This window comes from Nanorana parkeri, unplaced genomic scaffold (genome assembly GCF_000935625.1).
Source record: "Nanorana parkeri isolate BGI_ZX_2015 unplaced genomic scaffold, ASM93562v1 scaffold636, whole genome shotgun sequence".
In the NCBI taxonomy this organism is placed as follows: Eukaryota; Metazoa; Chordata; class Amphibia; order Anura; family Dicroglossidae; genus Nanorana; species Nanorana parkeri.
Genome location: NW_017306904.1, coordinates 99283 through 113693, shown reverse-complemented (window position 1 = coordinate 113693; position 14411 = coordinate 99283). Strand labels below are relative to the sequence as shown.

General features: G+C 39.5%; 1 protein-coding gene across 1 annotated transcript in view; it reads left to right on the top strand.

Moving 5' to 3' along the window:
• Positions 1 to 14411, top strand: part of MYO16 (myosin XVI) — a 214031-nt gene that overhangs the window by 102069 nt on the left and 97551 nt on the right. Inside the window, exon 16 of the mRNA XM_018563152.1 lies at positions 5818 to 5965. Coding sequence (XP_018418654.1) covers positions 5818 to 5965 — 148 coding nt within the window. The remainder of the gene's footprint in view (positions 1 to 5817; positions 5966 to 14411) is intronic.

The following is a 14411-nucleotide window of genomic DNA, read 5'->3' as shown; positions in this document are numbered from 1 at the left end:
CAGAGGGAAGAGCTTCATATCCTTTCAGACGCATCTACTGTGGCCATAGCAGCTGCTGCCTACCTCAAGGTGAGAGACTCTTCTAATCAAACCCACATAGGGTTTCTGTTTGGGAAAGCTAAGTTAGCACCCAAGCCTGAACACACAATTCCTAGGCTTGAACTTTGTGGGACTGTGCTAGCTGTAGAAATTGAAGATTTCATACTGCGTGAGCGAGACATTCAGATGACATCAAATTCTACACACTCTGCTGTAACCTGATGTTAAAGAATAAACACCTCTTTTGAATGAATCGGTATTGACGAGTTCAGCTATCTGACGAGGATTGTCCGCAGTGAGTATATCTGCTTATACAGGCCAGGCATAGAGGTCTCAGCAAGGGATATATTTCGCTATCACAACGATCTGAGTCAGAATAAAGTTCATTTAATAAACCTATTTTGATTTACTGCGCAATGAGGAGTTCTTTTTTCTTATGATTGTGGGGACTTCATTTAAGGGCAACTATGTGGCAGATGAGGTTTAATGCTGAAAAATGTAAAGCAATGCAGTTTGGGGTTAAAAATAGGCAAGCATTGTATTACATTAATGGGTACTCCACTAGGGAAGTCAGAAATGGAAAAAGATTTGGGGGTCATATTAGATTGAATAGTTTGCAATGCCAGGCTGCAGCAAACAAAGCGAGCAGAGTACTGTCATGCATTATAAAGGGAATGTACTGTAGAGACAAATCAATATTTGTGACACTTTATAGATCACTGGTTCGGCCTCATCTTGAGTATGCGGCTCACTTTTGGTCACCAATCCACAAAAATTATGTCCTGGAGCTGGAGAGAGTTCAGAGAAGGGCTAAGAAACTAATTAAGGGTTTTTGGAATTCTCTGCCACAAGCAGTGGTAGCAGCAGAGAATATCGACTCATTCAAAAATCAATCAGATACCATTCTAAGAGACAGTAACATACAGGGGTAAAGGTACTCTTAAAAACTAAGACCACACAAGGACTCATATACACACATGCACACACAAACACACACAGACACACAAAGGTTGAACTTGGTGGACCTGTGTCTTTATTCAACCTCAAATACTATGTAACTATGTAACTAGCTTTGGGTGTCAAACACACCCAAGTACACCACCTTCCTTATTCTTTTATTTATTCTTATATTCACAACTTTTTGTTCACGCTAATGTCCCATGAGATGTAGATATAATAATTATTAGCAGAGGTTCCCCGAGATTTGAAAGTTATGGTTCCTCTGTAATAAAATGGTTGAGAAAGGCTGACCTGTTACATGTTTCAATTATATATCTTAACGATAAGTTGTATTATGATTGATTATGTTATGAAGATTTTAATGCTGAGATGTCCATTACCAAAAGATTGAAAAGATTCTTAGTTATAGGCAAGTCTGAAGATTGTAATGTGTTATGGAATATGCTTCTCTAGTGTTCATTAACAGTGCCGTTACACCTTAGACTTGTTAGCACAAACCAGTTTAATAGCATTTATTGACAGCATAGCAGGGTCAAGGCCAGTAGACTTGACAGCAGTGGTGTAAGCCCTCCATTGTTAAAAGACAGAGCATTACACATCTGAGACCTATATTGACTTATACTACATTGTATAAATGGAACAGACAGTTAACAGAATGCCCCGACCAATTAACCAACAAAATTAAAACAGAGCCACTAAAGACATTTCCAATTAAACTGTTAGTAACAACCAACATAAATAGACTTAGCCCACTGGGAGGGAGAATGCACTACAGAACTAGAGTAATATGGTTTTTGCAAAGTAAACTCCATTAATAATTGTTTTTACATGGTTATGGGTTCCTCTCATGAACCGTACATTAAATAGAAGCATTGAGGGATGCAGTTAAAATAACTGCCTTTCTTAATGCAGAAAATCAAGCACTGATGGAAATATAACAAACTGCATTCCTATATTTGTATATAGTAATTTTTGGTAATTATATATAGTAATTTTTGGTAATTATTTATTGCTTATAGCGTATGTACTATTATAAGCAGGGCTTGAAAAATTTGGCGGTGTCTCACCAGTCAGTCAAAAATTTCACCAGTCAGCATGACCTGACTATAGCCTTGCAATATACCGGTATGTTTCTCACTGTATAGCAGCTCCGCCCACTATTTCCTGCTTCCTGGTCACATGTTTCCTGTAACATCACAGGGCAAATGCTGCTACCGAGATCAAAGGGAGTTCGTATACTGAACTCTCTTTGATCTCCTGTCAGAGCCGTGCCGGTCCCGGCCGCATCGGGCACAGCGGATCTCGGGACCGAACACGGCAGTCACAGATGCTGATACAAGTGATCGAGCGTCTATAGAGACGCTCGATTGCTTGACTGTGTTAAGCTCCCGGCCGGCCGTGTAATTACAACGGTAGGCCGGGAAGCAGCTCGTCGGGCTCCACTGTCTGCTCGTCACAGACGAGTGGACGAGTGGATTTTTCGAGCCCTGATTATAAGCAAAACCCTAATTAACTTTTAGGTCTGTTAACCCTTTCGCCGTCAAAGCTATTTTTTGCATACATAATAAAATGCGCTTTTTAGGCCTGAAAATTGCTTAAACCCCCTTATCCCCCCAAAATGATATATGTTCAGAGGCTCTGTAAAATAAAATGGTAGTAGTTGCAATGTTTTATACTGTTTAGGAAACCCAGATTTCCAGTAAAGAATACACTTAATACATTTATTAGACTAATTGTAGTGCATATAAACACAATATATTACCCAATTTTTGTCAAATATAAAAGATGAGATTGTGCCAAGTAAACAGATACCAAGCATGTCAAGCTTCAAAATTGTGTGCGCTTGTGAAATGGTGAAACACGTCAGTTCCCCCATCAATAGGTCGATGTTTTAAACATTTTTTTTACAGGCCATTCATTTAGTGTTAAAGTGACATTAAACCCTCAGATTTTTTAACATAAACCAATAGTGTAATGTGTGCCTTACTGTAATCCATGGTTGTTTCCCTTCTCTTTGCTGCTCTTCCTTTTAAATCCTCATATCTTCTCATGCTGGGGAGAACTTCCCTTTGCAGCTGAGTGCCTCTTCCTGTAGTGCTGGCTCAGGTTGTGAACCTACACACAGACACCATGTAGCCATTCCAGAGACAAGGCAGTCTGCTGCAAAACAGAAGTTCTGCCCACCATGAGAAGAGATACATATTTAAAAGGAAGAGCAGCAAAGAGAAGGGAAACTACCATGGATTACAGTAAGCGCACATTACAGTATTGTTTTATGTAAAAAAATCTGAGGGTTTAATGTCACTTTAACTGTGAGTAATGGCCCTATAATTATTGCTCTAACTCCAGCGTGCACTGTAATACCTAACATGCGTGGGCAATTGTGGTTTGTTGTACATGTGCACAGCTGACACCTTGAAGCCCATTGAACCTAATCAAGCCTAGGTCATGCTTGATTAGCTTCTTCTCCAGCCTCTGTAAAACCAGAACTGACCTGGGCATGTCGGGTGGGGAGGAGAAAGCGTGTTTGAGAACCCACAGAAGTGATCGGGTGGCTGTAAAAATCACACTTCCAGTGTAAAGCTGACATTCGGCTTTAGATATGCAAATAGACTTCTGGCTGCTATAACCACCAGGTGTCTGCTTACAGGGTTCCACTCTTGCCAATGTATGGCATACATGGGAGACAACGAAACGTTATATAAATAATTTTAAACATTTTGTTATATCTGTTTTATAAGTGCAAAAAAACGGTTAATGTCAGAAATTCAGAGCTGTCCTATGCAGGTTTCCTTTGTTAGTTCAAAGAGTCTATTTATTTCACCTAGTTCTTAGCTTAGGACAGCAAGTCAATTAGTGCTTATGCTTTGGCGATACAGACAGTTTAGCAAAAGAAAATTGGGCAAGGCTGACACCCCGAGTGCATTTCTGGCAGACGAAGAGGTATTTTTCTGTACCTGCACTGGTCCTTAAAGGGATTAAACATGGGGAATTGTGCATGTATTGCAGATATGTATTGCCTTTTTAAAAATGTTGTCTTCACATACGCTTTAAGTGAAGAGTAAGTGTTTACTTATGTCATACACCAATGTTGTGCCAAGTATTATTTAAATGGGCTGCAATTTGTCATATCAGCATCACTGCTTACAGTGACATTAAACTCAGGAATTACATCTTAAAAATGCATTCATGTACCTCAACTATTAACAAAAATGTATCTGTTTTATGCATCACTCAGATGTACATCCACAAATCATATCTGAATTGGTGCTGACAAGTAGGAGGTTGCCTACTTTTGTTCCCAATGGTCCCTGTGTTTGTTGTAAAGTAGCCACCTCCAAGCTCGCTCCCGTGATACAAATTAGTAAACTAAATGTGAGTTTGTAGTCTATCACAGGAGTGATCTTGGAGCGGTGGCTACTTTACAACAAACACAGGGACCATGGGGAACAAAAGTAGGCACCACCCCCAAGAAGGAACGACAGTGTCAGCACAAATGCGGCGATGATTTGAGGATCTACAGCCAAGTGATACATATATAAGAAACATTTGTATTAATAGTTAAGGTACATGAATTAATTTTTAAGATTTAACTCCCGAGTTTAGTGTCTCTTTAAGCTCCCCTTATGAAAGTTATGAAGCAGAATCTTGGAGATCGAAAATGAAACACAATAACAAACAAGCTTTTTTTTCTATAATTTTAGGTTACACAGTTGTATCATAACATCTCTTTGCCATTTATGCTCTTTACTTTAAGAAAGGGCTGATTTCCTAAAAGTTGGTGTAAAATGTTATATATAAAACTATTACTAGTTTTAGAGCAGTGGTGAGTCAATTGGTATAATTGTTAAATGTTGCATAAAACTAGGGCAGTCAGGAAACTATCCTGATGCCACAGATACACATACATTTTTCTTCTGCATAATAAGTAGGTTTGTTATTGCATCTAATACTTGGCATACAATAGAGAGACACATTTTCAATCTTTGCACTGAGTTATCTGGTAAGGAATTTGTCATTTTAATGAGTTATCCAGGTGTGTTTTTAAAGTTAGGCCCCTTTCACACAGCCGGTCTGATCGGGTCCGCCTGTCAGTTTTTCCGGCGGACCTGATCGGATGCTCAATGCAAGTCTATGGGCAGCTGTGTGTAAACGAGTGTCCATTTGCACCTGGTTACCCCCGCCTCCAGCCGGGTCTGGGGAAACAGGCAGATCAGAGATCCATTTCGCCAGGCCGGATCATGCTAAATCAGGGGTAATCTAATGTAAACAGACACATGTCCATTTACATCAGACTCCCCATAGACCAACATGGAGTCCATCAGTTTCTGTTTTTTCCCTCCAGTGCAAGGTGGAGGAAAAAACTGTATGGACACAGATGTCACAGCTGTGACATCCCCTCTGTACTGCTGTGATCAGAAGGGGATCCATGCACGGATCCTCTCCTGATTGGCCCGAGTGAAAGAGACCTTACTGATCACTGTGAACAGGCTTTTATGAAAAGAGGGGTTAAATAGATAGAGATTGCTGATGAAAAGAAGCCCAAGCCTCCATTTTCTTGTTATAAAAAAGAATATAATATATTGCTAAGCAATATTTCATATTTGCCTGACCATAGTAAATAAAGAAAATATGTACAAAACCACTATACCTTCCTTTTAACCAATAATTATTTTCTAAATAAATGAGCTGTAGTGTGCAATGTAAAAAATTATCTATGTGTATCTGATGGATAATTGTCATTTACATGAGTATAGCAGCTCATTCTTTGATCATATGACTAAAATGGTTTCTCACACACATGTTTTCCAATTCCAGCCAGAATGCACACATATATGCTGGAGAAGACCCGTCTCATTGCTCATGCTCAAGGCCAAAGCAACTTCCTTATTTTTTACCTAATGATGGATGGCCTGTCTGCTGAAGAGAAATATAACCTGTACCTCAGGAGCATATCTGCACACAGGTAATGTACATCCTCTTTGTGCTGTTTAAAAGAATAGTCAAAACACAGTAAGGATTAGTTTGCAGCATTCATTGTGAATGAACTGCCATATAGCTTTAAAGGAATTTTGTCATACTAAAAACATTGAGGCTACCATTGTTGTCATTTAATACTGAAATTTGTAATTTTTTTGGGCTGTTATGCTTAACCTTTTGCTTCTATGCTTTAAGTCACCTAGAACAAGTATGCACATAAGGACCTCTGACACTTCTCTGACTTTTCTGGTGACTAGCATTTTCAAGAAGGGGTCAATAATGACAATGCCTGTATTTCACCTATGACATTGGTAAACTGCTATTTCACCAATTTTAATGACATGCTTAATTTTTATACACTTGATTTCTTTTTGACAAATGTAGACCTGTTATTAATACTTGGAAAAAAAGAAGAAAACTACCAAAAAAGCCTTGGAGAGTACACTGAGTGGCCAGTTTATTATGACCACCTGACGTTTGTAGCCAAATTAGCTATAATTAGCTATAAATTTGCGCTGAAATTGCTGGAGGGCCAGACAATTATAAATAGGGAAGCAGGTTGTTTACCACGACAGTAGAAGTAATTTTTTTCTGAAGATATGGGTAAACAACACGATTTAGCAGCCTTTGAACGTGGCATGACTATTGGCGCAAGCCATGGAGCGAGTATCAGCAAAACAGCAGAATTTGTAAAATGTTTAAGAGGGGCTCATTGTTAAAGTGTTTTAAGACTGGACTGTCAGCCGAAAATCTGGGTCTGAACTTTCGAATTGTGGACGTCAGCAACTAGTCAATGCCGTCAGCAAGACTGGTACAAGACAACAGAAGGGCAACAGTGCAGTGTCAGATTCCTCGCAACACCTTTCAACATCTCGTGGAGTCACAAAGCGACCCAACGAAGTCATCTCGTAGAGCCATCTCGTGGCCCAACTAAGTACTGATGGGGTGGTCATAATAATTTGGCCACTCAGTGTACTTCCATACAAAGAGAAACATTAGTGTATCATGAAGCCACATACTTTGTAGTCTCATCTTCTTTGGGAGTTATTAATGTGAGATCACCTGCTGCAGAAGGTTCCAGAGCACTCTGTCAGCAGATGCTTTTAAAGTGGAGCTAAACTCAGAAGTCAAATCTTACAAATGTATTCAAGTACCTTAATTGTTACCAAAAATGTATATTATATGTGTATCACTCAGCTATATATTTCTCAAATCATCTCTGAATTCATGCTGACACAGTCCTTTCTTCTGGAGGATGCCTACTTTTGTGCACCTTGCTACAAAGGCTAGTTATAAATTGTGCGGTTACCATGTATTTTTAGCTTGGCTGTATTTGGTGTGGGGACGCACTGGGGGGCCTGGCATGCATTTTGGATTGCTGGGTCTCCTGTGCATCCCTGTGCCTTTAAGGAGGAGTGGGCTCCCTTCTGGCATACCTGCATTCAATGTATCTACTGCTTAACCTCTTGCCGTCCGCCCGTAGTAAAAAAACGGACGGACGGCACTGCAGCATCTGCAATTTTTTTCTGCTCGCGCGCGCCCCCTGGCGGGCACGCACGGGCAGAAAAGACCCGTCCAATGCGAACACCGGGTACCGGGTGTTTCACATATAGGCGATCAGCGGGTCCATAGCCCGCCGATCGCCTATATGTGCTCGTTCGCGGCACCCAACCCCGGGATCCGCTGCCCCATCTTGGATCCCGGGACCGGCTCCGAGGGCGTCAGGAGGAGGAGGACGGGAGATCAGCTCCTTGCTGATCCCCGTCCGGGCTGTGAATGCAGAAGTGATGTGTGTTACATCACTTCCGCATTCACCTGTCAGTCATCTGGAGAGAGAAGAAGCTGATAAAGCAGATCTCTGCTTTATCAGCTTCTTTTGGGGTCCATAGGTGATATTAGGGGTCCTAGAGACCCCTAATATCTCCATAAAGAGGACCTGTCAGTGTGCCTTTGCTATTATATAGGGGGTTGTTATCCCCCTATATAATAGCAATAACAATAAGTGCAAAAAAAAAAAAATAAATAAAAAAAAAGAAAAGTAACACATAAAAAAATAAAATAAAATAAAAGCCACATATAAAAAAAGGGGAAAAAACCCCCCCAAAATGTTTAACTCCCCCACCCCCACGTTTACGCGCCTATAAACGTAAATACGCGTCCGGTGCCCCAGCGCGCAAAAATTACAATTGCGCTACACATGTTACATATCGCCGCGAACGTCGCAGTGAGAGCAATCATTTTAGGGCCATCAATCACTGATAACACTAAACTGATGAGCGGTAACAGCTTTTAAAGCGTCGCCTAGGGCCAATTTTGGGTATTATCGTTTTTTGAGGTTTCGCGCGCGCACGCAATTTTAAGGCTTGACATGTTTAGTGTCTTTTTACCCGACGTGACCCCATCTTTTATATTTTACCAAAAAATTGGGTAATAATAAATGTTTTATCATTTAATATAGGGGAAACTGTTTTTTTTTTTTAATTTTGGTAATTTTTCCTTAATATAGTAAAAAAATAAAACCCCCAGTGGTGAATAAATACCACCAAAAGAAAGCTCTATCTGTCCCCAAAAAAGGGTATAAAATTCATTTCAGTACAGCGCTGCATGACGGAATAAATGTCAAAGTACCGCAGCGCTGAATACTGAAAAATGGCCTGGATGGGAAGGGGGTTTAACACCGCGGATGTCAACTGGTTAAATATGCTCCAATATGGAGACTCACAAAAATTTAAGTTAGGACCACACTACACAGAGGAGCCTTGGAGAGGCAGTGTGGCTTCCACATATTTTGCAAAAGTTGTGCAACTAAAACCTCTGTTTTTAACGCATACTGTTAGACAGGGAAGTTTGTTTTCTTGTAGGCTAGCTGATAAGTGTGCTGGGAAACTTCTGTGTTTTGTATTGTTGTAAGCCCTTCCATGTGCACCTTGCTACAAAGGCTAGTTATAAATTGTGCGGTTGCCATGTATTTTGTAGCTTGGCTACTTTTGTTCCCCATGGTCCATGTGTATGTCATAAAGTAGCCAACTATCCAAGCTCACTCCTGTGACTGACTGTATTCTCACGTTCAGTTTACTATTTTGTATTGAGGATTGTAGTCCATCACATGAGTAAGTTTGGAGCGACGGCTACTTTACAGCACACACAGGGACCATGGGGAACAAAAGTAGCCACCCTCCAGAAGGAAGGACAGTGTCTGCATGAATTCAGAGATAATTTGAGGATCTACAGCTGAGTGATACACAAATAAGATACATTTTTGTTAGTAGTTAAGATACTTGATTGTAATTTTAAGATAATTTAAGAAAAAAGATATTTTTTCCTCATCTCTTGTGTGAATGAAGACATAGGGTGAAACTGTAGAAGCTCTTGTAAGAGCAAGTTCCAAGGTATGTTGTGACTGCTTGATTGAGCAAATCCTGAAGTATATGGTCAGCTGTACTGTTTGATGTTGCTCTCCTCCTTTGCATTGGATGTCTGATAAGGGAGCAGATTAAAAAAAAAACATAAAAAAAAAATATGGCAAACACTAAAGAACAACAAATTAAAATATTTCTATTGTTTTTATATATTTGTTTAAAAAGGCCAAGACTGTATTAGGAATCTATTATAGAGTACAGTCTGGGAAGAGTACAAAAGATGTAAGAAAAGATTCGAGCAAGTAAAAAAATTAAGGATATACATTAAAGGAGAACTATGAGGTGAGTGCTTTTCACTCACCTCATAGTTCTAGCCGACCTGTGACAATGAGACAGGTCGGCTCAGTAGATCGGGAAGGGAGCGAACACATACCGGCGTTCGCTCACTTCTCGATCCTGTCACAGCTCTCTGCCGTGACAGGGGAGGGGCTGGATTCCCCCCTCCCTCCTCCAATCCTCCAGCGCTGACTGGCGGAATGGACGGGGGAGGGGGCGGGTACAGCTGGCTCTGCCTCTAGATAGGCAGAGCCAGCTGTCATTCACGCAGCTGGGCGGATCCAGTAGCTCGCGGTATACTGCAGCGTCTCATTATACCGCAAGCTGTAGCTCGCGGTATACTGAGCTTAGGGTGACGGGAGGACGCGAGTTTGTGTCCTCCCGTTACCCTAAGGAGAACTATGGGGAAAAGCCCCATAGTTCTCCTTTTAATATTCTTATTAAGCTAAACGATTCAGAATAGTATGCTGCTCATTATCATTTAATAATGAGGAAAGCTTGCATACTATTACAAATAATAAGCAGATCAAGAATAACAATGATAAAGCATATGGGGGGAGTAGAAACTGAGGAAAGTGTGGATGGAAATAAATGTGTCTAGCATAGTTACTATAAAAACAACTGAGACTGAAAAGTACTAGCGTTATGAGTAACTTCAGACTCGTAAACACATTGCCAGGTACAACAGTGGTTTTGTTTGGTCATTTTATTATATTGTTATTTAAGCCACATTCAATATTGAGCAATCAGGTTACTGGCATTGTTGAGGGTTTGTCAAATTTTGAATGTATAAAGTCCAAGGAGTCCAGACTTTTTCAAAATGTAAATGTCTGCCTTTCAAAATGCTAAGCTTTTTTTCACATAATCCATTTAAGTTATTGTTGGGTAGTACTAGGGAAAGGTTGGGGGAAAATCATGATGTGGCAATATTAGTTTTGATTCTAATATAAATCTAACACCACTCACCCATAATGCATAATTTATTTAATCCTACATGGTGACCAATGACTTTGCTGACAAACAAAGCCAACTCTAATGCTAACCCTAATACTTTTCCAAAAAAGCCATGTGATCACCAGGTGAGCGTCGGCATCATGATCAATGGATTTGTTGATAAACAATGTCATGTTTTAATAGTACTGGCAATTAATGGCTTTGATGATAAAGAAAGCTAAGTCAGTAACATTACTTTGTTTATCAATATTTGATGTGCACCTAAAATAAATAATTTTGTTAAAATGCATTATGTAAAGTGTATTTTTTTTTATAAAATAAAAGAGCTTCTTTAACCCTTATGAGCCTTTTAAATGACATTACACCCATACATTTAGCCTTTTCCAATGCATTATACAAAAATGACAAATTTAGCTGATTCTCACAGAAATTTAGGTGAAATTTACTATTTTTAGGAAAGGTGAAATTAAGCTTTTTTTGTTGTTGTTGTTTTTTTTCCGGTCATTGTCTTTAAAAGGCTTCTAAGGCTCCAGAAGTTCTTAATCACTATACAGGATTGTTTTTATTGCATTAGGTGGGGTTTATTCTTAGGGGTTGTTGGAGGTTTCAGTTTCACATTTCTTACATGTGAACGAAAAAATGACATGCTTACACGATGAGAGAAATTAATCAGCTCGTACATCTTGTGATTTGTACCAAAGACAAGCGTATTGTTATCTGTACCAAGTTTGTGTTTTCACATCAAACACTTCTAACTATAAGGTAGCGCTGCCTGTTATACCGATTACATTGTTCCACCAGTCTTTCGTAATAACATGACAAATGTGAAGACTAAACAAAACCGAGAACTCTGCAGCCTGAAACCTATGATTTTCTTTATTTAGCCAGGCGTACAATTAGTGTAGCATTGGGCTAACACTGGGTGCTTCTATTTATGCGCAGAAATGTACGGATTGGTAAACAACACATGTCACATGTACACAAGATAAACATTGCTATTCAGGGGTAATTTGTAGAAAATCATTGTGTGATGCAAAGGCATGCTCAGTCATGGATGGAAGAAAATAGATTACCAATATTACGGAGCAGGATTTTAACATTTGCAATTTACTAATAAGGTTAATATGCCCACACTGATAAAACATTACAGATATACATTTCTACAGTATGGGCAACAGTAAATAATTGTAGAAAAATAAAGGATGCATTAAGAGTGATGAATTGACCTGATTCATATAGATGGATATCACAGTGCTGTTATTGTAACAAAAACTGGCAGTATTTCACCACATCCACCAATAAATAACTGGGGGATGTGGAGCAATAATATATGTTAATATAATGTTTCTGTTTTTGTCTTTATTTGGAGGCATACAGGAGACATGGTGCTTCATTAACCTCTAGATTCAACATATAACAGGAACAAGATACCTAAAGAATCTCTGTGACTTGTTAGGAAAACAAAATGCTCTTGATAAGTTGTTACAATACACGGGCAACAAATAGGCAAGCATGACAATATGTATACAAAAATTGGGCAGTTGTGATAATAAACTAATAACTGGCATTTGCTACGGATGGGCAGCTGTGACAATACACAGGAGAGTAGTTACAATATGTGGACAGAAAACAGGCAATTCTTGCAATATACGGACAAGAAATGGGCAATTGCGACGGTATGCAGAAAAAAAAGGCAGTTGTGACCATATACTGACAACAAATGGGCAGTTTTTAAAATACGCAGGCAAAAGCAGGTAATCGATGCAGTACTTGTGAAGGCAACTGGCAAGCGTGACAATGCGCGGGCAAGAATTGTTACAAAATGTGATCAGGAAAGAGGCAACAAATTATTAAATTACACAGGTTACAAATGGGCACATGTTTTTTACAGCTAATTTGGGGACCTTTCTTGGCACAAGAGCAGGTCCTAGATAGTTAAAAGAAGCTTTCGTATCCCTCAGGAGACATTTAGAGCCAGTTGTATTTTAATACCTTAATTTCACATCCCTCATTGACTTCAATTCATTTTGCTAAAATGTCTCTATTTTTGTAGAGATTTTGGCAAATCGACTCATCTCAATTTTGCTTATCCCTAAAAAAAAAAAAAAAAAATCAGAATTCAGGTAAAGAATTTAGATATAAAGGCACTTTTGTAAACATCCACTTTATAAAGCCCTAAATTAGACATGTGCGATTAATTTAGTTCCGAATCGAAATTTGGACGAAATTTCCGATTCCAAAATTCGCAAGCGGTAGTTTGTACGAAATTTCGTTTGTTGGACAAAATTTTGTTGCAGCAAAGTGACATTTGAGAAAAAAAACACGTTTTTTTTCCTCTTAAATGTCACTTTGCTGCAACAAACGAACGGAAACGAAACAAAATTGAAACGGAATTTTGCAACTAATTTTGTCCGAATTCCGAAACGAATTGACTTTCGGACCCGAATTCTGAAAAAGGAAATAACGCAAAATCCGAATCGAAACACATTGTTTGATGGTACACATGTCTACTGTAAATGTTAAGAAAAACAGAAAAATTATGAACATTTAAGAGTTATACACAAAGGCCTTTTTCAGGGAAGAAGTAATGGGTAAACAACTCACAGTTGTTCTGCAACAATGTAAGTAAATTAAGCCTTGAACGTATATATGCTAACAATTCCTACAGGTGTCGCAACAGTTGTTGATTACTCACAAGCCCTCCGTCTGTATAAAAGCAGTATTGGAACAAACTATGTTACTACACCCTCTTAAGCAATATTTGGACAGTATTGTACTACAGGAAGTAGTACATTCCTCTAAAAATGTCAAGAAAAAGGCAATTAACAAAGGAAGACAGACCATTATAATTCTGTAAAAGTGTAGGTCTTTTCTTTAAAACAGGGGTAGCAAACCTCCGGCCCTCTAGCTGTGGTGGAACAACAAATCCCATGAGGCATTGCAAGAGTATCACAGCCACAGACACGACTCCCAAAGAGAGATGCATCATGGGATTTGTAGTTTCACCGCAGCTGGAGGTTTGCTACCCCTGCTTTAGAGAAATTGCAAAGAAAACCAAGGTGTCAGTGAGTACAACTTCCTACACCATCAAAAGGTATTTGGACACTGGTGGAAACACTGACAGGAAGAGGCCTGGCAGACCCAAAGCCACAACAGAATCAGAAGACAAGTTTTTGAGAGTCAACTGCTTGTGTGACAGGCAGCTCACAGGACAACAGCTTCAAGCACAACTTAACACTGATCGAAGTAAGCATCGAAGTAAGCAAGTCTCAGTTTTAACTGTGAAGAGAAGACTTCGAGCAGCAGGTTTGACAGATCACGTGGCAGTAAGAAAGTCTTTGCTAAGATGGCAAAATAAAAAAAAGAGGCTTGCCTGAGCCATGAAGCACCATTAGTAGACTACTGAAGACTGGAAGAAGGTTATATGGACCAATTAATCAAAATTTGACATATTCAGGTCATTGTGCAGGGCTTTTGTACGCCGTCAAGTAGGCAAAAGGATGGTTCATTGGTGTGTGACACCAACTGTCAAGCCTGGTGGAGGAAGCGTGATGGTCTGGGGCTCTTTTGCTGGATCCAGAGTCGGCTACCAGCACAGAGTTAGTGGCACCCTGAATCAAAACTACTACCACAACATTTTGCAGCACCTCTGATGTATGCCTTGTTGGTCAGGGGTTCATCCTACAGCAAGATAATGACCCAAAACATACCACCAGGCTGTGTCAGAACTACCTTAGAAGAAAACAACAAGATGGTATCCTTCAAATTATGGAATGTCCAGCA